General features: G+C 30.1%; 2 protein-coding genes across 3 annotated transcripts; one reads left to right on the forward strand and one right to left on the reverse strand.

Annotated features, from left to right (window-relative positions):
• Positions 1 to 314: 314 nt before the first annotated feature.
• Positions 315 to 11531, reverse strand: LOC137922659 (transcriptional repressor protein YY1-like). 2 transcript variants are annotated; one of them, XM_068765674.1, is made up of 12 exons: positions 11270 to 11531; positions 9587 to 9685; positions 8914 to 9013; positions 8074 to 8197; positions 7385 to 7449; positions 6833 to 6970; positions 6068 to 6154; positions 5786 to 5887; positions 5003 to 5104; positions 3654 to 3774; positions 3186 to 3305; positions 315 to 2471 (listed from the first exon to the last, which is right to left on the reverse strand). In XM_068765674.1, exons 2-12 carry the CDS (start codon positions 9674 to 9676, stop codon positions 2342 to 2344), a joined length of 1179 nt encoding a protein of 392 aa, XP_068621775.1. In that variant the 5' UTR covers positions 9677 to 9685; positions 11270 to 11531; the 3' UTR covers positions 315 to 2341. The 2 variants fall into 2 exon arrangements, with proteins under 2 accessions (XP_068621775.1, XP_068621774.1); XM_068765673.1 differs by having other exon boundaries at positions 7385 to 7452.
• Positions 11532 to 11797: 266 nt separating this feature from the next.
• Idh3g (Isocitrate dehydrogenase (NAD(+)) 3 non-catalytic subunit gamma) lies at positions 11798 to 17925 on the forward strand. Its single transcript, XM_068765665.1, has 7 exons — positions 11798 to 12130; positions 12695 to 12809; positions 14307 to 14458; positions 14710 to 14854; positions 15424 to 15566; positions 16158 to 16309; positions 16810 to 17925. Exons 1-7 carry the CDS (start codon positions 11895 to 11897, stop codon positions 17025 to 17027), a joined length of 1161 nt encoding a protein of 386 aa, XP_068621766.1. The 5' UTR covers positions 11798 to 11894; the 3' UTR covers positions 17028 to 17925.
• The last annotated feature ends 3411 nt before the right edge of the window (positions 17926 to 21336 follow it).

Consider the following 21336-nt stretch of genomic DNA (forward strand, 5'->3'; position numbering starts at 1 on the left):
TTTTTACTTTTTGTTTTTTACATCACATATTTTACCTCTAAATATAGTATTTTTTGGAAAAATAAATAACATTAATCTTATATAGTGTAGTATTAAGCTATAGGTTAATCCTGATGGTTTTCTGTAATATCATTTTTTTTAATTTATTGTAGATATTAAACATTAAAGGTTATTACAAGCCTGTCTCGGAAATTATCTAAAGTTCTTTATTAATTTATAATACCAAAAGACCATGTATTATTAAGAAATAGAGATGATCGTCGTAAATCAAGTTTAAATAAAACAAAAATTATATAGAAATATTTACACTTTATTTTTGTCTGATTGATTTCATATTCAACTATCTTCAATCACATTGTAATGGTTGAATAATGATGCTGCTTGGAAACCATCAGTGATATAAAATAATACCAGGCAATACAATTGGTTACTAGGAAATTCAATTCACGAGAATACAATTCTTTACATTATTATTATTCTTTATATAAATTAAAAATACCTGCACACATAAAATAATTCTATACAACATATTCCTGGTACATATTTCTTACATCCAAATGCATAAAATAAATGACCAATTATCTTTTTAATAAAACTTGACTGCATGAACTTCCCTTAACTAAAAAATGTTATTTATAACTCTATATTACAAAACATCTTATTTTTGGCATTTATATAGTACAAATATACAATTGTGGCAACACAAACATGTTTGAAAAATTGTACATACTAATATTACACAACACACATGGCCAATATAGCATTTACAATTTTCATAACAATCTCTGTGGCCAAAATATATTTAACAAAGCGTATTGTTTCAGTTATTATGAATTATAAAACTAATGAAAATGACTATAGAACATTAATCGAAAATTAAAATAAGCATTGAGAAAACATTACTTAAAGTAAAAGACTTTTCAAACTAAAATGGCATTAGTATCTATTAAAACAATCGGACCACCATTCTGGTTTTCTTCATCTGTGATTATCTTTTATTGACATCTGTGAACACATTTTCAGAAATGGTGAAGTTTAGAAATTAATGACTGACAAATCTCATTGGCTTATCAGTTTTTGTTATCCTACATAGACAATTTATGTATTTTCGATGTTTGTGATAACCAGTGGATTAGAAGTGCCTTCATTTATTATTTTATTTGTAATATTACAATTGTTAAGAAAATGATGATGAGATGAATGACAAATCCATAGTACTGGTACATACCAGAGTACTGAGGCAGTGGGGGAAGACAGATCATGCAGGAAAATAATAACATTTACATAGACGCCCTGCAAGGCAAAGGCCTCCCCTAAAGATAACCATCTATAGGGTTTTGCAATCGCTGTGTGGTATTTATGGTACACAGAGGTCGTTGCAGCCCATCCTCTGGAAACTTGTGAGGAGTGGCAATCCTATTTAATTAATGCACAATATGTAAATTATAAAAGATTGCATCTTGAGATTTGAAGAATCTGTGACAACAATCCAAGTCTCAATTCTATACTGCAGGGATACCAAAGCCCAGAATATCCCCATATAACGGTCCATCTGCCTGTTCATACCATGGTCAAATACATTAAAAACCGCTACTATTTTCTTGTATATAAAAAGCGACACATTTTTTTAGCTGTTGAGATATGTATTATAGACATCAAGGGAGTTTTTCTATTGTCAATGTTCCTACTTATTTTTTTAATATTCATACCTATATGTGGACTTTAAGAACTTAGGATTTGTTAATATTAATATCAGTCATATAAGAAAAACATAAAGAGAACTCTGATAGCTAACTGTATAAAAACAGCCAGTACAATAGTACATGAATAATCATAAGGGAACAGATATTCATTAAAAAAACAATAATCTAATATACATAAATATATCTAATGAACTATGTTCATTATTAAAATAATTTCAGGACCTAAATGTGCTTTCCAATGTTGATGTAATTGTTGGAATAATATTAGAAAACTGATCAAAGCAGGCCGGCCACATTAACAAACCAAAATTTAAGGCCTGTATCACATTCACCGCAAACTTTGGTCACACTGGAACTTTCATAGGAAAATAACTACAAATTGTTTTCATAATGTCATTCTATATATATATATGTTTACTCTATCACACTATTTCATTAATTCTGCAGTCTTGGCAGTTGCACATCACGATGCAATATTTGGACATACTTCACCAATGTTGTAAATGCATGCGACTAACATTATATTTACAAGTCCTTCCATGCACATTTAATTAACCACTAATCACATTTTTAACAGACTTTTGTCTTCCCTCACACAGTCTTTTCTGCTTCTAACACCATATATATCGCCGTAGACTTCACTCGTGCGTGTAAAAGATTAACTGCGGATTGGAGTCGTCGGGCGATACCTCCAACTGCACGAACTGGGGCGTCGTTCTCGCAGACTCATAGGTGGCACTTCCATTACGAGATAAGGAGTTTCTTGATCTGTAAGGTTAGTTGTAATTAATTGCAATTTGCTAACTTAATTATAAAGAATTTTCTCATTGTTAACTCAAGTAAATCATTATATTAAGGGGACTAGAAAGTACCTTCGCTTTTTTAAGTTAAATTCACATGACTACACATTTAACATGTTTTATATTTCTAATCAACAATATATTCACCTTCGTTATCAAAAACCTTTTACCATCTAGTATACAAATTTTCAATGCCGGAAATAAACCGGTTTTTCTATCAAATATGTCGACAGAAACGACATTACTTTCAGGTCCCCCTAATATTATTTTCTTGCATTGTCAAAATGAATTTATGAGGTTGATAACTAGATATTACATATTTGCTTAAATTTAGTTATGTAAATCACATTTGCTTTGAAGAAATACTGGGAAATGCAAGATGTGGAGAGGAGAGTGCAACAGATAATTAAGCCTGCTTGTGCAAGAGAGAAGATAAAGTTCATTTGCTTTTTCATAGGCAGTGTCTTCGAAAATAGTAACTTATTAAAATCGCTTATAATATTTCTCAGGTAATATCTATACAATCATAAAGATGATATCTACAATTTTGTAGTGTCACATAATACCAGTTAACAATAACCTAAACAGTTTCCTTACAGTATATTCTTAATTTATAAAATGAGAAATATAGTGAGGTAATATCCTTAACAAATAAAGAAAAATATATTTAAATTAAACTTACTTGGCTTTGGCATGTGTCAGTATGTGCGACTTGAGATTTGTGCTTTGGGCGAATTTCTTATTGCATCCATCGAATGGACATACATACGGTCGGTCGCCCGTGTGGATGCGTACGTGTGTTCTGAAACATGTAATAAATAATACATCTGAAAATTATATTCACAAGAAAATAAACAAATTCTTAATTATCAATCACAAGTCAGCTTCCATTTTTTAAATTATATTCTTAATCAATATTATATACTGAACTATGTTAACACATAGCATAGTACACAGCATATAATATGTTAAATAAAAAAGTCAATCATCAGACAACTTTAATGTCATTTTAAGAAACTTGAATTAACATTAATGATTTTTTGATGCATTATTGTATCAGAATCAGGAAATTACAAATACAGTTAACTTTCCTTTGCGATTTAATTTTTGTTATATTATAAAAAACACCATGAAAAGGAAAATGACTTACCTTAAATTGAAATCAAGTGAAAACCTTTTTCCACATCCTTCGAATGTGCATTGAAAAGGCTTTTCCCCCGTATGGACTAGCTGATGTCGCTTTAACTTTGAGCTCTCGACAAATGCCTTTCCTATGAACATTAAGTAACCCTTATGTAGACAATATTTAAACGTAATTTAATTTTTTTTTTGAAAAATTAAACAAAGATGTAATTTAAAAAACAACTAGATCATTTAGACACATAAAATCCTGTTTCTGGTTTTCTCTACGATAGTTTAATTTTTTGCACCGTTTTAAAGGCTCAATAAACATTAATTATATAAGATTCTCTGTATTATAACTCATAAGAAATTTCATTGGTGTAGTGTGTTAGTTCATTTATCATTTCCTCTGTTTAGGGAAAGTAAACCTTCTTTTAAAAAAATAAAGTGAAAAAGTTACTAGATAAACAAATGTTTATGTAAATCTACATTCTAGTTGTATTATTGAAATGTGGATCAATTTTTAAAATGATAGTTGTCCAATATATATCTTGTAAAAACACTACAGTTTTACTGGACTTAGAAATAACTAAGAGCATAAAAGTTTTAACCTAACTTTAATAATAAATAACTAAACACATAGGAAACCTCAGGTCCTTACTTTACGGAGATCTTTAAAATACATAAATAAGAACACCAGTAAAGATAGTTTGTTACAACTGGCTTTATTACAAAACTAATTAACTTTTAAGTGGTATATTATTTATTGAAAAACCATACTACTATATACTACTAAAATCCTTAACATCTTGGCCTACCCGATTTGCCAAATGCCCAAGCTATAGTAAATAAGAGAATCGGTCGCATACCGTAACTGGTGCAAAATGTGTACCTTTCGTGACATATGTTTGTCAGAGCAATGAAAAGATTTGTGAAATAATAAACAATGTTTAGGTACAAATGGTAATTTTTAGACGTCTAGGGTGCAATCATAATCAATTAATCAGTTGACAAAAATAATACGCGGCATCTTATGCACCGATTCCTCACCAAGAGTCAGACTCGTGGTTATAGGCCAAATGGTTAAACTTAATATATTCAAGACATACAGCATATAGCCTTTTATAGACTAATTATCACTCTAGTTGATGCCTATAGTTTGAAAAGAGCAATAAATACACTTCCTGCTTATATAAAATTCAATCACACTAAGAAATTTGTTATAATTACAAGAATGGAGGAAAAGCACTTACTATAGTTTGTTATATTTACATTGAAGAGAAAAACTATACAGAAAATTTGTTACACATGAGGACATGACTCAACGTAATTGTCAATAATTTTGTATAATTGTATATTTATTATATAATAACATACCACACTCCGCGCATACGTGCACTCGGGGTCCATGCGTGTGCAAGTGTTTCCTCATCGCAGAGTTGTCGCGGAACATTTTAGAGCAGCCTTTATGTGGACATGCTGACAAAAAACAATTTTATTTAAATTAACAAACGTTGGATACGACTCAAAAGTGGTCTCTCACTTCGGGCCTTTTAGGTAAGCTCATCGTAATCATTCAAAGAACCATGCAGAGATATGACGGCCGTCGAAGTCTTAATAATCCAGCAGTAGACATCTTGCAGCTAAAAAGATGACGAATTGGGATTTGCTAATATACTGCTGCTTCAAAAAGATATAGTCCGCTTCAACAAAGTGGCGCTTACACCAAACAAATTGTGTAGTTAGTACACAAATATGCACTTGACCGATTTCATATAATTCTCTCAAGTCCATTTTTGTCAGAATCTATGATAGTGATGTAGTAATATTTATTCTTTTTAAATATATTTTTATCTAACAATTTTTTTAAATAATCCAGAAAATCCTTATTATTTAAGCGATTGTCTTAATTTGAACATTGATATTTTGCCAACAATAATCTTTACGTCGATATGATTAGCATTGTTGCACTCTTTCAAAGTTATAAAAGATTATGGAAATAATTATAAGCAATTTTGTTTGTTTACTTAAAGCAAACAAAAGCAAAACAAAGCTATTACATGTAATTATAAGACTATTGAAATAATTATTTGGTATTTTGTTGAATATAAGATAAATATTACCCTTTGCTCTTAACACATAAACATAAAAATACTGTACCTATTGTTCTATCAGAAGATTCAGGTAAGGGCTTTTTTAGTCTAATTTTATGTCCAGGTCTTGCAAACTCCGCCAACTGCTTAGGGTCTGATAAATCTAAACCTGTAAATCAAAGCAATATTTTCTTTTTACACCCATTTGAAAATTTTACAGCTTGTTTTAACTTACCAATTTTACTGCAACTAACATAATGTATTTAAAAATAACAAAACCGATAAAATGTTAATAAAATAAAATACTTAAATTTCACAGTTAATCTCTGTGGGTCTGAATGATATATACCTGGCATAGTTTCATTGCCTAAAATATTTTTCTTCCCTGTCATGTATTCAGTGTAGTCAGGGTCTGGTTCTGGATTGGACCCGTCATCTGAAAAACAAAATCAAATAAAACCATGTGATTACTCTTTAACCAGTGGAAAAAACAGATTCTTGTAAGTATTGTAACATTCTCTTTCTAAAATCTGAAACCTTTTCAGTGTGAAATGATGTATCTCAGAAAATTTTGATGTTTTGACTTGGGATGATCTGATTTCATCACTATGTTGTGCCAGCCAAGAAATTCAGAAAAAAAACCCTATTGATTATAGCCATCATATAATACAGACTATGTCATACTCTACAATGTCATTTTTATGACTATGTCATTTGCATTTATTATGGTTTCATTCTCTAAGTTTTACTTATTCAATTACAATAGTTTTGTACTAATATGTAGAACCTTATTTAAGTAAATGTTATATGTTTGCGATTATTTATCTATTTATTCACACTTTTCTGTACACCATAACACTTGTAGAAATAACTAGAAAAAAAGGAACAATTTGTAGGGTACAAGAGGCGGTTTTATGGCTAAGGACAATCTCTAACTATCTGGTTGTCTAACCTTTGAATGGAGCTGCGAGACACAAAGAGGCCAGTTACGGTGTACACATACATACAAAAATACTTAGATATATATGTTGTTGAATTGCCTCGAAAACAATAAAAATAAATAAACCCACTATTACAGGTTGAAGAGAAATGTTAATAGTTTAAGATATCATACCATCATCCTCGCCTGTGGCCCACATTGTAACGGAAAATTCTCCTTCCATTGTTTTTATTTGAACTTGTTTTTGTTCCCATCTTCTCGCTGCCCCTCTTCCTGAATTAACTCCTTCCATAAGACCCATAGGCACCTCTCCTGTAATGTAGAAGTAATATTTATCATTTTCATGAATTACTCTTTATTCAGATAGAATTTTTTTACTGATATCTCTATCAACATTTTTTTATTTATAACAAAAAATATTTTTTTTCATTACTAAAAAGCTTATGCAAAGCGAGTTTAAAATTTTTTCTTTCTATGTTGTGTAATTATTATTGCTATAACATTTTAATTATTATCTTGATATATGATATTGGTACATATGACATATTATATTATAATTTAGTATAATCCTCAGCAAAGTATGTATGAATTATGGATCTTGGCTCCTGTGTCTACATCCACAATTCAAAGCAATTCAAGAGAAAATTGGTGGTCAAATTTTACAAAGGAAACAAATTACTTGTAAAAAATATTTAATGTAGGTTTAAGAAATATAATTTCACATACCAATAGGCATTAGGTGATGAATGTTATTTGTGGTATTAGCACTAACGCGGGGTCTTCCTCGGCCTCTGCTGAAACAAATTGCATGGTGTTGGCGTATACATGAAATCTGTGTTACACATTATGTAAACACCCAATAATTGAACAACCAATTTTATTATTTATCTATAAATAAACAATTATCTACATTTGATATATAAATAAATATGTAGATAAATATATATATATATATATATATATATATATATATATATATATATATGTATATAACCTGTGGTGTATTACTCATAATCACTGCATTATAAAAAAAGCACATTTTATACATAAGCCTACACATAAGATACAATGTATATCTCTATTCATTAAATACAATACATAATCTCTAATCGTTACATATTATTGAAGATTGTATATGCAAACAATTTTAAGTTGATAGTGTTGTCTTAAAACAGAAATCACTTTTGTATTAAATAAATACTCATTCTTGGATAGACAACTGTGATGGATTACCATTCTCTAATCTACATCTACTTGTGTGTAGGTAACAATTGCAATAATAGTTCCTTGTGTTCAATTATTAATAACACATTGAAGTTGCCTCAATAATTTCTCAGCCATTTTTCTATTAAAATATTATTACTGATATTAGTACATAAAAATTCTAAGGAATTAAGATTGTAGAAAATACAAACCTGCTTGTTGAGGGTGGAGCTGCGTAAACTGCTTCATAGGGATTGTCAGGACTAGGGTGTAACACCTCTTCACCAGAGATGCCCGGTAGAATAACTTCTTCACTGCCCACTGCAATTTTATAATCTGTCAGCACAGCCGACATTGCTTGTATGAATAAAAGACATGATCAAAAAAATATACAGGGCATGTTTAAATAAAAAAAATAATGCAATGTTGTTGTTAAGTCTATGAATGGTAATTATTTTGCAAAAATAATATTTTTTGCTCACTATTGGGTACATAAAATTCTAAAATCATGGTTGATCACTCAATTTTAAATTAATAAATATAATCAAAAGAAAAATGGCTACAATAAAAAGAGCTCAATTTTTAAAGTTTCATTATTTGTACAAATATGTTTGAAGAATAAGGAAGTTTTCCAGAACTTTTTTTTCACATAAAAACTTCTTAGATTTACATTTATATTACTCATGAAACAAAACTAGCTTTCAATGGATTTTGATAGTGGTTTTATTTTTACTACATCAGTCCTATTTATATGCATGAGGTTTCAAAGTACTTCAAATGATCATCTGATCGGAATTTGTGCTGATAAATTGTTCTGTTCTGAATAATATAGAATACATAAAGCTGATTTTTAGCTTTCAAATAGATAAAATAAATATTAAGGAATGTAATGCTCCACTACATTATAATAAAATCAGGTAATAATATATAATGGCTCAAGGCTTATAGGTAGTTTCCCAAGGGAACTCTCTTAAATAACTAAAAATGAGGCTAAGAGTAGGCACACAAAGCACTGATAAAGCAAGATAAGGGAAATTATGAGATTTACTAACCCTCTTCTAAATGTTGCATGCCTATAACTTGTTCTTCAACTTCTTCATACTGATCATCTGTGATGTATTCTTCATATTGCACAGCTTCAATTTCTTCATACTGAAAACACAAGCGGTATGGTAATACATCTTACAGTAATTGAAAATTTTTGATTAAGCCTAAAGACAAGACAGTCTATTTTCAGATTATAAAAGTAATTTATTTCATTCACTTGTTTCTAGCTTTATCTTTTTTATTATATATATATATATATATATATATATATATATATATATGGATATACCCTAGTTATTAAGAGCCAGAGATACTAAAAGTGAAAATCAAATAATTAACAAGCCATAAAATATATATCTGTATGTGTGAAAAAGTTAAACTAAACTTACACACTAATAAAAATAGTATTAGTTTTAAATCCTGGTTTTACACTATTTGTATATTGTTTTAGCAGATGATTAATATTGGACTTTTCAAAGTTAATACAGCAATTCTATAGCTTATAAATGGTAATAGGTACAGTTATAATAAAACAATGTTTATGCTTGTTGACTTATTAGCCTATCTAGTTCTAGAATATATATATTTGTATAAATCAATTTTCATATTCCATGTTAGGTGATGTAAGTTGTAAAATGAAAACTGAATTCTTATTTACAAAATAATTTCAATACATACCTTAACACCCACTTGGTCATCATTATCAATTTCAGCCATACTGCCATGTGTTCCAATTTCTACTTCGCACATTATTTCTTGGTTCATCATTTTGATACTCTAAAAGTAAACATATTTATTGATAAACTATATCAAGATTGTACAATGTCTATAGAATTTAACCAAACAAAAAATTCACTAAAACTTGAAGAAAACCTATTAACAATTTAAAAATGCAGTCTCATATTATAATTACAATAAAGTTGGAATAAAAAAAGAATTCTTAACATTCTCAAAAGTATCATTAAGGTTTTAGCAACATGCAAGTATGTCAGTCATCTAAATCAGACATTATTTTTATTAGAATTACACAATGATTTTTTTATTTGTGTTCATATTTAAAAAGACGTAGACCATAAAGAAACCATTAACTAGACTTAATAAAAAAATAAGGTTCACATTTTATGTGTATGAGTATTTTTAAGCTTGTATATACAGACAATCATTTGTTTTGGTTATGAAATTAACTTGTTTTAATGAAACTTTCTATATTATTAATTATAAACAGTATTTTTATGTATTATATTGTTGTTAACAAAAAAATGTTATTACGTTGTTTTTTTACATACACCGATTTACATACACTTCTTTGAATTGAAATATCATCACTACCACTATTCAATAATTAAAAAACATTAAAACGGAACTAAAGCAGGAAGAACTGATAAATCAAAAAAATCCCTAACTGCATACCAGCTAACAAAAAATAAAATTTAGAGTAACTACATAATTATAACAAAAATATTTATGTAATTATACCTTTTGGATTAATTATATATTTGATAAAGCGTTATTTATATAAATTATATTAATTCGTTATTTAATCATAATATTTAATCCTGATCATAAATAATATGTTCTATCCGTAAAATAATCGATCAGCAGTGAAACAGTAAAATTATATCACTATAATAAAATCCCCGCCCGTAATTAAATCACGGATATTAACAATGTGAATTAACCAACCTAGTAAACTAAACTAAAATTTTGGTAAAATTCATATTACATATCACAGAATGAAATGTATGTGGCTTGATATTCTGCACACCCATGCCTATCAGTAAACAAAAAAAAACTTTATCGGCACTATTGTTTACGAATGAAGCCGAGAAAACAGATTAGGAAAGTTAAATGGTTTTGTTAACATTAGAATTAACGACCACACTAGTGTTTATCCAAAGTGTTTAAACCTGAAAGATTGTGCAACGGTAAAACTCTTAAAATCTAGTAATTCGACAATAATAACCTGGTATAACGGGCGACGTAATATCAATGACCGAAACTAGTTATGATATCACGTTACGAGTTACGCGATGTAATTAAATGACAAAAACATTTTCAGCTTTTTTGATTTCACGAACTAAAAATCCATACGGATAAAATATTTAATTAAACATTTAAATAAAACAAATATTAAGCACAGCAGGTGCGACATACTAGGGCTACCGGCCGGGTATAAGAATAGTGATTATTTAAATAATTAATAAAATGAACACACCAATGACTAACGAGACTAAACCCCTGTTTCATGACCTTCATTCAGTCACCTTTAAAACACACCCCGACACGTAAATGCATAGAAAATTCAAAACACTTGTTACAATGTGACAGTGAGTATGATTGTTTTCGGTGAAAATAGTTTACCTTTATTTAGCTTATAACAAAAGCTCCACGGTCCCCAGGAGACAAATATGGACTGCTGCGTAGGCACAGAATTTTTCCAGATAATATTCACTGTAATTAATACTGCATGCTCCAGTGAAAAAAAGTTTAATATTTGGTGCCTAAAAATATTTGAAATTTACGCGAAAATGTTTATAAAATATGTCCGACTAAACATGGCGTCCAAACATGTCCGACCAAATTCAATATGGCGAAAGAAAATGGACGCCCACTCGCCGTACCGACCGCTCGACTCTTAGGAAAAAGCTGCAACACTCGGCAGAAACGTAAAAAACGTTGACTAATTATTATTGCCATATAAAAAAATATTTTAGGTAACATTTATTAAGGCAATATTTTCTTTTATAATTTTAGTTAGATTTAATATTGCAATGAATTTTGTTTCGGTCTTCAATATTTATTTTGTGAAAATAATATGTTTACATCTATTTTGACAATTAGTCGTGTTCGCGTGACGTCTAGATAACTATTGGCGCAATAGCGCCATCTCAATCGCCTGTCAAGAATTTTCTTCTATGCCTCACTTCCTGCGATTATTTAATAGGGTCTCAGTATAAAAATCTAACATTTTGGATTTTGTAAAAAAATGGCTGTGAGAATATTGTCAAGATTAGTTTTGCCAGAAGTAAAAGGATTATCATTTGCCAGTTCTGCGGCTGCTCCAGCCACTTTATCCGATTTTGATGTGCAGCACAAAACCCCAGTGATTAGGAAACAGAAGCTGATTCCTAAAGCGCAGTATGGAGGACGACACGCTGTTACTATGCTGCCTGGTGGTGGTATTGGTCCAGAATGTATGGGTTACGTCAGGGATATTTTCAAGTAAGTTTGCTTTAAACATCTTAAAGCTGTTAAGTTCTTATAGCACATAGTTTTTGTGCATCATTTTGTAAGCTGAGGTTCCATGAATGCTCCACTTCTAATATTTATACTAAACTGATGTTTATGTATGGAGATTATCACTTGAAAATACTAAAGTGTTAGAAGGCCTCATTACATTAGAACTCGTGTTTTGGGTGATGCTAATTTAAAACCAAACTGTGTTGAAAATATTAAATTAAACAGTTCTCACCATTTTACAAAGTATCAACATAATATACTTTACTATATCATGTCAAAACTTTTTGTCTTCTTTGTAAAAGTTAAAAATATTCAATACCACACTAAAATTTTTTTATCATATGTTTTGAATCATTTTTAACAGCTTAGCTGTTGGGTGTTATGATACAAATAAATAAAAAAATTAAATCAATATTATTATCATTTTAAGTTAAACTAATTTGTCATTAGTTTTTATAAACATTGCTTTTTTTTCCTTAATGTGCAGTGTTTGCTCCAAAAACTTTATTGCATTCTATTGTTATATTATTATGTAACATTTTTTAGATACATTGGTGCTCCTGTGGACTTTGAAGTAGTGGATATTGACCCTAATGTAGACAATGATGATGATGTCCAATATGCTATCACAACAATAAAAAGGAATGGTGTTGGACTTAAGGTGAGAAATTCTATATCCAGAGATAATATTATAAGACATTTAGTTAATATAGACATTACTAATACTGTTTTGAACAGGGAGTAAACTAAAAATCTTTGACTAAAAATAAACATTAAGTTTCTTTTACTGTATTAATTAATGCATACTTAAACAAGGTTAATAAATTGCATAAATATTACCAAGAAGTAAATCATTATTTACAAATGTTTTTGATGGAAGCTGTTATCTATTACAAAAATGTGATTTTCTTGATATCTTGTGACTGAATGTATGACTGAAAATGTAAAATTGTTTTCTCTAACTTGAATTTATATCCTCCAAATGATATTTTGTTTCAAAGACTCAGCGTTCTTTTGAAGATACTGTATTTAAATAACCATTCTTTGTGAATATTGAAGATTATATAGAGTACATCAATATTTTTTTATATTTCTGCACTTGTATTTGTTAGTCCTGGTCACACTGACATTTGAGTTCCATCCCATCTGAATATATTTGAATGGATACTAGGCAACATCTGCTATCTAACAGTAATTAAGTATTTATTATTGGTAGCCAGATTTAGGTTACTGCAGTTGGTACAATTACCTCAACAAAACAATGTACAATATCATATCAAAGGGCTTCAAACAGATTATGCTCCATCCCATTAGTATAGGTGGTTTCTCTTATTTTTTTGCAATATGATCATTAGAGGTCGCATTGATAAAAGGATGCATATTTGCCTAGTTATATTTTGAATAAAAAACTATGATAGTTCTACCAAGAGAGATAATTGATCTTTAAATAGAATTATTTTGCAGCCTGCTTGTGCATGTAAAATCTAGACTCAATCACACATATCCATGATACAGATATCTCTATTTGCTATACAGATATCTGAATCTCTCCTGGCTAATCATTTTTACCTTCTATTGAAATATTTTATCATTTGTGTTACTAAAAATATTGATAATGACTTCTTGTTGTTTTTAACACAATAACATAACTACTTGGTTTTTTACCGTAATAACTACTTGATTTTTTATGTAATTGATTTTTATATCATAATTATATATTAACTTGATTGTATAATATTTGAATTTTTGTTCTAAAAATACATTCCATCTTTTCTATATATATCCAAGTTATATAATTCTGTGTAAATCTAAAGTTACCAATAGCTAACTAAAATTTATTATACATTAGATTGTAACTTTTGACTTTTTCATTTCCAATACATACATATCATAATACCTAAAATCTAAACATAAATAATTGTTCATTATGTTTGTCATATATATTTGACACAGCACTAAATTTATTAATAATGAACTCCAGGAATTTTTCAATACAAAATTGTTCTGTATGTAAAGTCAATAATGCTAATCTTTTCTGTAAGTATAAGAATATAAAATTGCTGATTACCAAGCATGTTTTGTCTCTTTCTGGAATGGATAAGTAACTAATTTTTATATGAAGAATGTGCAATTTTAAAAAATCCTTTTAATATTACAGGGTAACATTGAGACGAAGAGTGAAGCTGCCTATGTTACCTCGCGCAATGTAGCTCTAAGAAATGAGCTAGATATGTATGCATATGTGCTCAACTGTAAATCCTTCCCGGGTGTATCCACACGACACAAAGACATTGATATTACAATCATAAGGTAAGTTCATGTGAAAAATCCTTGTAAAAAAGAACTCCAGTTTGTGGCAAAGGAAATAAATTATCATATTTTTATATTTCACTACATTTCCTAGGAATCTGCATATATTTAAATTTTATGTGTAAGGGTATCACAAAAGCATAAATGTAGGATATTAATCAACAGTAATTTTTAAAAATATTACACTAATTCAATAATATTACAATATTAATATTACAAATAATATTACACAAATAAATATTTTTTATCAGACAAAACACAGAAGGTGAATATGCCATGTTGGAACATGAGTCCGTACGTGGAGTGATTGAATCTATGAAGGTCGTAACAGCCAGCAACTCTGAACGTGTAGCTCGATTCGCCTTCGAATTTGCTAAGAGAAATGGAAAAAAAAAGGTGTGTAACTTAAATGCTGATATCTATTAGGTTATAAGGAGGTAAAGTTATCTCACTCACTTGCCAAAAGTAATTTCAATATTAATTCAACAAATTATTTTTAAGTACAATATGAGCAATTCAATCAAATTTTTATATCAATAATATTATAAATTTTTTGTCAATGTTGTAACTCCAATAATTTTTTATTTATTTGTAATTATGTTTACCTGTAAAAATTATTAAGAACTATAAAAGTTAAATATTTAAAGTTATTCTGGGTTTATGTGTATGTTCTTCTTTCCATTGAAGACAAGTTTTGAATTTAGGCCTGGATTAGAATCGTTCATTTCATCATTTATGCTGTAAGATGTCCACTGCTGGATATAAGCTTCCAAGAAAGAGACCAGAAGCCCAGAGACTTCCAATAGGACCATTTTAAAGTTGCTTGCATTCAGTGTCTTCTGATAACATCAATATAAACCACCTGTCATCCATTAGTTTATTTAATAAGCAAATTATGATACCTAGTAAGTAAAGGTTGATTTACTTAAACTTTATAGTCAACATTATTTGTGGATGGATTTCAGGTGACAACTGTCCACAAGGCAAACATAATGAAGCTGTCAGATGGCCTGTTTTTGGAGACATCGCGTCGTCTTGCCAAAGAGTACCCAGAAATTGAACACAATGATATGATTATTGACAATTGTTGTATGCAGCTGGTGGCCAGGTAAGGTTTTCATTTACTTTCAGAGATCATACTATTTTTCCAATCTTGTTTTAATTATGAAGTAAAGTGTCATTACAGAATTAAACAGCAAAAGGGCAATTATCAATGCTATTTATCGTGTTGTGAAAATAATACGAGGGCCACTTTGTAGGAGGACGGACTTTTAAGAGACGAGACCCAAGTAGAATGTAAACTTTTTCAAATTAAAAATAGCCTTCTGAATTTCAAATTTTAGTGTAATTATATGAATAATTGAAAAACATGGAATCAAAATATATTACTTTGTATATTGGCATTTTAAAAATAAAATATGATATTCTACTATAGATCACCAATTGCAATTGTCTTGGTCATTGGCAGACACTAGTTGCAGTCTGCATTCAACCAGACTTCATTGAATCTAGTTAATGATAATCTTACATCCAGGATTGGCCAACCCAAAGCTAGGGTTATAGCAACCATTCATGCCAACATTCAGCCCTCTTGGGTGCTCTTAAACCCAGTTTAACTGTAGATTGCGAGAAGCATTAGCCCTTGGCAAAAAAATAAATAGGTGTCATTATTGAAAAAAATTAAACTGTATTCTTTCAGGCCCCATCAGTTTGATGTGATGCTGATGACCAACTTGTATGGTTCCATTGTGTCAAACGTAGTCTGTGGCCTGTTGGGCGGTGCAGGGTTGCTCTCTGGTAGGAATTATGGTGATCATTATGCTGTGTTTGAGCCCGGTACTAGAAATACAGGTGAGACTTTTGCTTGATTTTTATGGAATAAATTATCAAAAATCATTCATGGGTGTCAATGTGAGTATATTAATTGAATTAAGCTATTGAGGCAATTAAGTTACCTGTAATGGTACAGAGGTTCCAAATGCTTCCTGACTTGAAAAGACTCACACGAAACTCATTGTGACGGTAATTATTATGGGTAACCAATTGATGGTTTATAAAATCTATTGCTTGTAATTTTTTTCTAAATTATGTTGCTTGTCTAGAGAGCTCAGTCTAATTCTAGTTTCTAGAGAGTTCAATCTGATTCTAGTTTCTAGAGAGCTCAATCTGATTCTAGTTTCTAGAGAACTCCATCTGATAGTGATAGTTTCTATCTAATAGGGTTCTCCTGGCATCTTGTGACATACGCAAGATATATAAATTAATAGAGAGACTTTAAAAATTTTGTTGAGTTATATGATGATTAATCATGCAATAAAAAAAATTAATTTTCTTTAACATACTATTTGTAGGAACCGCAATTGCCGGTAAGAACGTCGCCAATCCAATAGCGATGATCAACGCGTCCATCGACATGCTGGAGCACCTCGGACACCACTACCACGCTGAACTCCTCCGTCGCGCCGTGCACCGCACCGTCAACGAAGACCGCGTACTCACACCGGACTGTGGCGGCAACGCCTCCTCTACGGACGTCGTCAACTCCATCATAGGTAACATCGGACACTAACTACAGCTTCAATTCATGCCTCACAAGTTGCGAATAATTGCCCGGTAGACGGCGTTGTTCAACAATAGCTTGGTAATTTGCTATAGTATAAATATTAAGTAAACACTTAAATAAATCTATTTTTTTTATTTGCATTAGCATTAAATTGACAAATATTTGCAGATTTATTAATATGCAGGTGAATATTACCTCTAGTAGAAATTTAAAATATAATAATGCTACTAATCAGGTTTTAAAAGTATCACATAATTCTTATTTGCATTTTGTTTAAGGAAGACTTTTTTTAGTTTCTTATGGCAATTTCTCGTAACTTGTATATTAAGTGGTTACAAAGCGGACAGTTTTTACATTGTTTTTATATATGCACAATTGTACAAACAAACAATACATTAAGAACTTTTATACTGTCCTCTCCGATAGAGTAGTTGATAAGTAATAGCTTGTTACTCCAAAGAGTTTTAACCCAACTCAGTAGTATTATTTTAGGCATTATTATTTATTTTATTTATTCAGACAGTAAAATTTATTTCATATTCACTGAAACATTGTTATGTACTTTAAGTATTTGTGATTTTTTGTTACCATTTTAAGTTGCTCATTAAATGTTTTAGTAATCAAACAATCATACATATTAAACTGATTCTTGTTTATAAAGACATTGGTCCGCCATTCTGGTGCCAAATAAAGGTTTTAATAAAAAATAATTTTGATAAATTTTCAATAAATTGACATGTATTAAATTTAGATCTGGAATTACCTTGTAATAATTCGTGCTTTATAATTTTTGTGCTACATCATTTCTCGAATTAGATCCTACCATTACTGGTAATGCTTGTATTATGCCATTGTACTGTTGTTACTTGTTATTTATATATTATCTATAGTATTTCAATAAATTGTGTCCTCATAGTGAAAATAGTTTCATTTAGATCCTTTAAATTTAAGTCATACTTGAAGTTAGTAAGATTATTTATGCTTGTAATTGCTATAGTTGCTTAAATATCAAATGTAGGCAATTATTGCTATACTATGTTCGCTGGACATAGTTATCATAGTGCACTTGAACTTATGTAGGTAAGTGAAAATTTAAAGATATGTTTATATGGGTACTTAAAGTAAAAATGTGTCCAAGTATCAATTATTTTTCAAATTATTTAAAAGCTTTTTCACATTATTTGTTCCACTGTTAGTTACTGGGTTTCTTCTATTAATGGTTTTCATGTTATGACCCATGCCATACATTTTGGTGTTCTGTCTATACCAACACGTGTTTGATGTAATTTATAACAGTCAAATAACACAAAGTCGAAAGATAAACCGCTTCAATCAAAATAAAAATTGAAGTAAACGAGTTTTATCTGGTACATTAGTGAGAATTTTCTGGTAATAAATGTCTGGTGAATAACATAGTATATCAATCATGTATACAGTAAAGTTCCTAGTGGTATTATATTGAATATGTTTTGTGGATTAGCTTAGTGTACAACAATGTAGTGTTTGTAAATATGTGTAGTGTATAACAATGTGTTGTTGAAATTATAACATGTTTATTACTTTTGTAGTAAAGAAGTAAAACTAAATCTTAGCTGAATTTGATACAGATACATTTTACGTTATTATTTCACCATTTGGTGCCGATTTTAGAGTTCATCTCTAATAAAAATCTCGATTTGAAAATGACAGTTCACGTCAAGACAATGTCATTCATTCCAAAATATGCAAAGAACACCTGGTTATACTGCCTGTTAATGTGAACTTTTTTACATAAATTTTTGTTGGAAACATGATCTTTCATTCTGGCTAACATAAGCAAGCTTAGTCGCTTTACCAGCCATGGAGAGGGCAATCTTTATGGGATCTAATGAAAAATAAGATCTATAGATGAACAAAAGTGATTAACATAGCCCTGCGAATTGGCAAGTCGAAAAAGTAGTGAGCAGGACACATGCAGATGGCCCCTTCATCCATAATGTGGACAGACGACCTTGTCAAGATCATCGAAAGAAACTGAATTCTGGTCTCTTCCAATTAGTCTTATTGGGAATCTAAGGGGTGGCTAAAGTTCAGTAGTGGGTGTTCTGTAATGATGAAATATTTAATTTATGTATATGTAAAACATTTGGAAGTACAATGTATTTAGATTATAGGATGTAGGTGGGATTTCGACGACAAAAACCGATTAAATCGAGGCTCCCGCTTTACTATGGATCGGACGCGTATTGAGTGCCATCCTGAGAAGTCCCCTCATAGGTGCCTCTGCCCTTAGTCACCCCAAGCGTCTGCCTAAGCAATCCAAGAGTTAGTTTTCATAATCCAGGAAAAAAATTAACATTGTAACTGTTTAAACTCGAAACTCGTCCGTCGTTATTAAAAACGAGGGTTATTAGACTTATCACCCGGTCCCTATTCAGCGACTTTGTAACCGCATACTGTTGCATACTGTTTCATACGGTTCCTATAACACGTCGTTAGGGGAACCTGTCTAGCAGTGGATGTTCTATGATTGAAATGATAATGACGATAGATCCTGTAGTTGCCGATCATCAACATACCTCGGAATCAGTCCCAGCACATGATTATTTAATTTTTTTTTTTTAAATTAAGTAAAAGGCACAAATTTTGATAGGATTGTAGTTAATAAAAAAACGATTAAAAGTATTGTAATTTGGAGTGAAGGTACAGAAACTACATCGCCCATTGAACTGTGTAACCATTCCGATTTTTAGTGGTACCTATTTTTTGCCTGAGGCATTTTAGGTTTCATCACAATCTGTTTTGACCAAAAAATAATAAGTTAATTACTGTGTACGTGAAATCTACAATAGCTTGGCTAATAAGAAGTATTATAGTGCTAGCGAAACCGTTGTACTGCGCCTTAGGAAAGCGTGGTGAGGAAAAAAAACATGAATGCTACTGCGAGCTTTGACGGTGGAATGACACTACGTCGCGCCTGGGATACGTATCGCGCGGTACAGAGGTTTATGTAGTACTGTAGCTGAGAATCGACACCGGGCCACCTTGTAATCAGAATGTTAAAAGAGTTTGATATGATAACCTAGACCTTTACTTCACGCAGTCACGCCATGGTTGCTAAATCATATTCTTACGCATCTAATTTCTTTTTCAGAGAATGCATACCTTTTTGTGAACGATGTCTTTGTGGAATAAATAACTCGGAGAATGACTTCTTTCCTTAAAAATGTTATGTATTTATTGTCATGCCATATTATTTATTAAAAATATTTATCGCTAAATTCGTTTTATTTTGACAACAAACTAAAATGTTTACTATTTATTTTATTCTCGTCACATTCATAGGCACAACAAAATAGTTGCAACTTTTGTGAAACAAACACAAACTAGTTTTCAAGCTTTTGTGCTAGTGCATTTGTAAAACATTTTAAAGTTATAGGAAAATAAATGACACACGAAGAGGGTACGTAACGATATATTGAATACATTGTATTGTTTAAGTTGGATTCAGATATGACAATAAAGTGCGCGATTTTCGCATTTACTCTTAAAAATAATTATATTACAATAACTTAAATATTAATAAAGAAAAAAATCATATAGAAAATAAATGCGGCAATGTAAAAATTTAGTTTTATACTTTTTAAATTCATCTGTGATTTTGACACCAGTTTCTGGGCTGGCTCTCAATGATAAATTCATTCAATAAAAATTAATTTATAATCGTTATATTTCATTCCAATTTGATAATATTAAACATATTTACTATAAACAGTCTTACAATCTTAAGACAAAATCTTCTGGTTAGTGTCTCCTTTATAAAAAAAAATGTGTTAATTTAAAACTAACAGTCGGGCCCAAATAAAAACAAATAATGTAAGGTGTAAAAATAAAACGCCATTTTATGCAAGTAAAAAAGGTCAAAGGTTTTAAATAAAATAAAACAGATAATTAAAAAATAAATTAAGTTAATTAAAAAAAAAACATTAAATAGTCAATGTCTAGGTCACGTGTCTTAGACAAAATTTGGCAATTTTTAATTTTAATAGCACCAAATTTGGCTAATTCTTATACATTGTTATAATCAAGCTTATGTAATCCCGAGTTATATTTTTTTTAAATTAATGTCAATATATTAAAATACAAAACTTAAATACATATTAATTATGCTTTATGGGCAAGAATGTGTCAGGATTGTGCAAAGCAGGAATCACTTCGTCTACCCACAGGTAAACTATACAATTATCCAAAAATAATGTAAACGCATTGCTAAAAAAGCTCCTGTAATAATGCCTTTCTAAGTTGTGTATACTATTCTAATAGTATGAGAATTTAT

This window comes from Battus philenor, unplaced genomic scaffold (assembly GCF_028537555.1).
Source record: "Battus philenor isolate CCGP_79_NKW_IND1 unplaced genomic scaffold, ilBatPhil1.0.hap1 SCAF_20, whole genome shotgun sequence".
NCBI lineage: Eukaryota > Metazoa > Arthropoda > Insecta > Lepidoptera > Papilionidae > Battus > Battus philenor.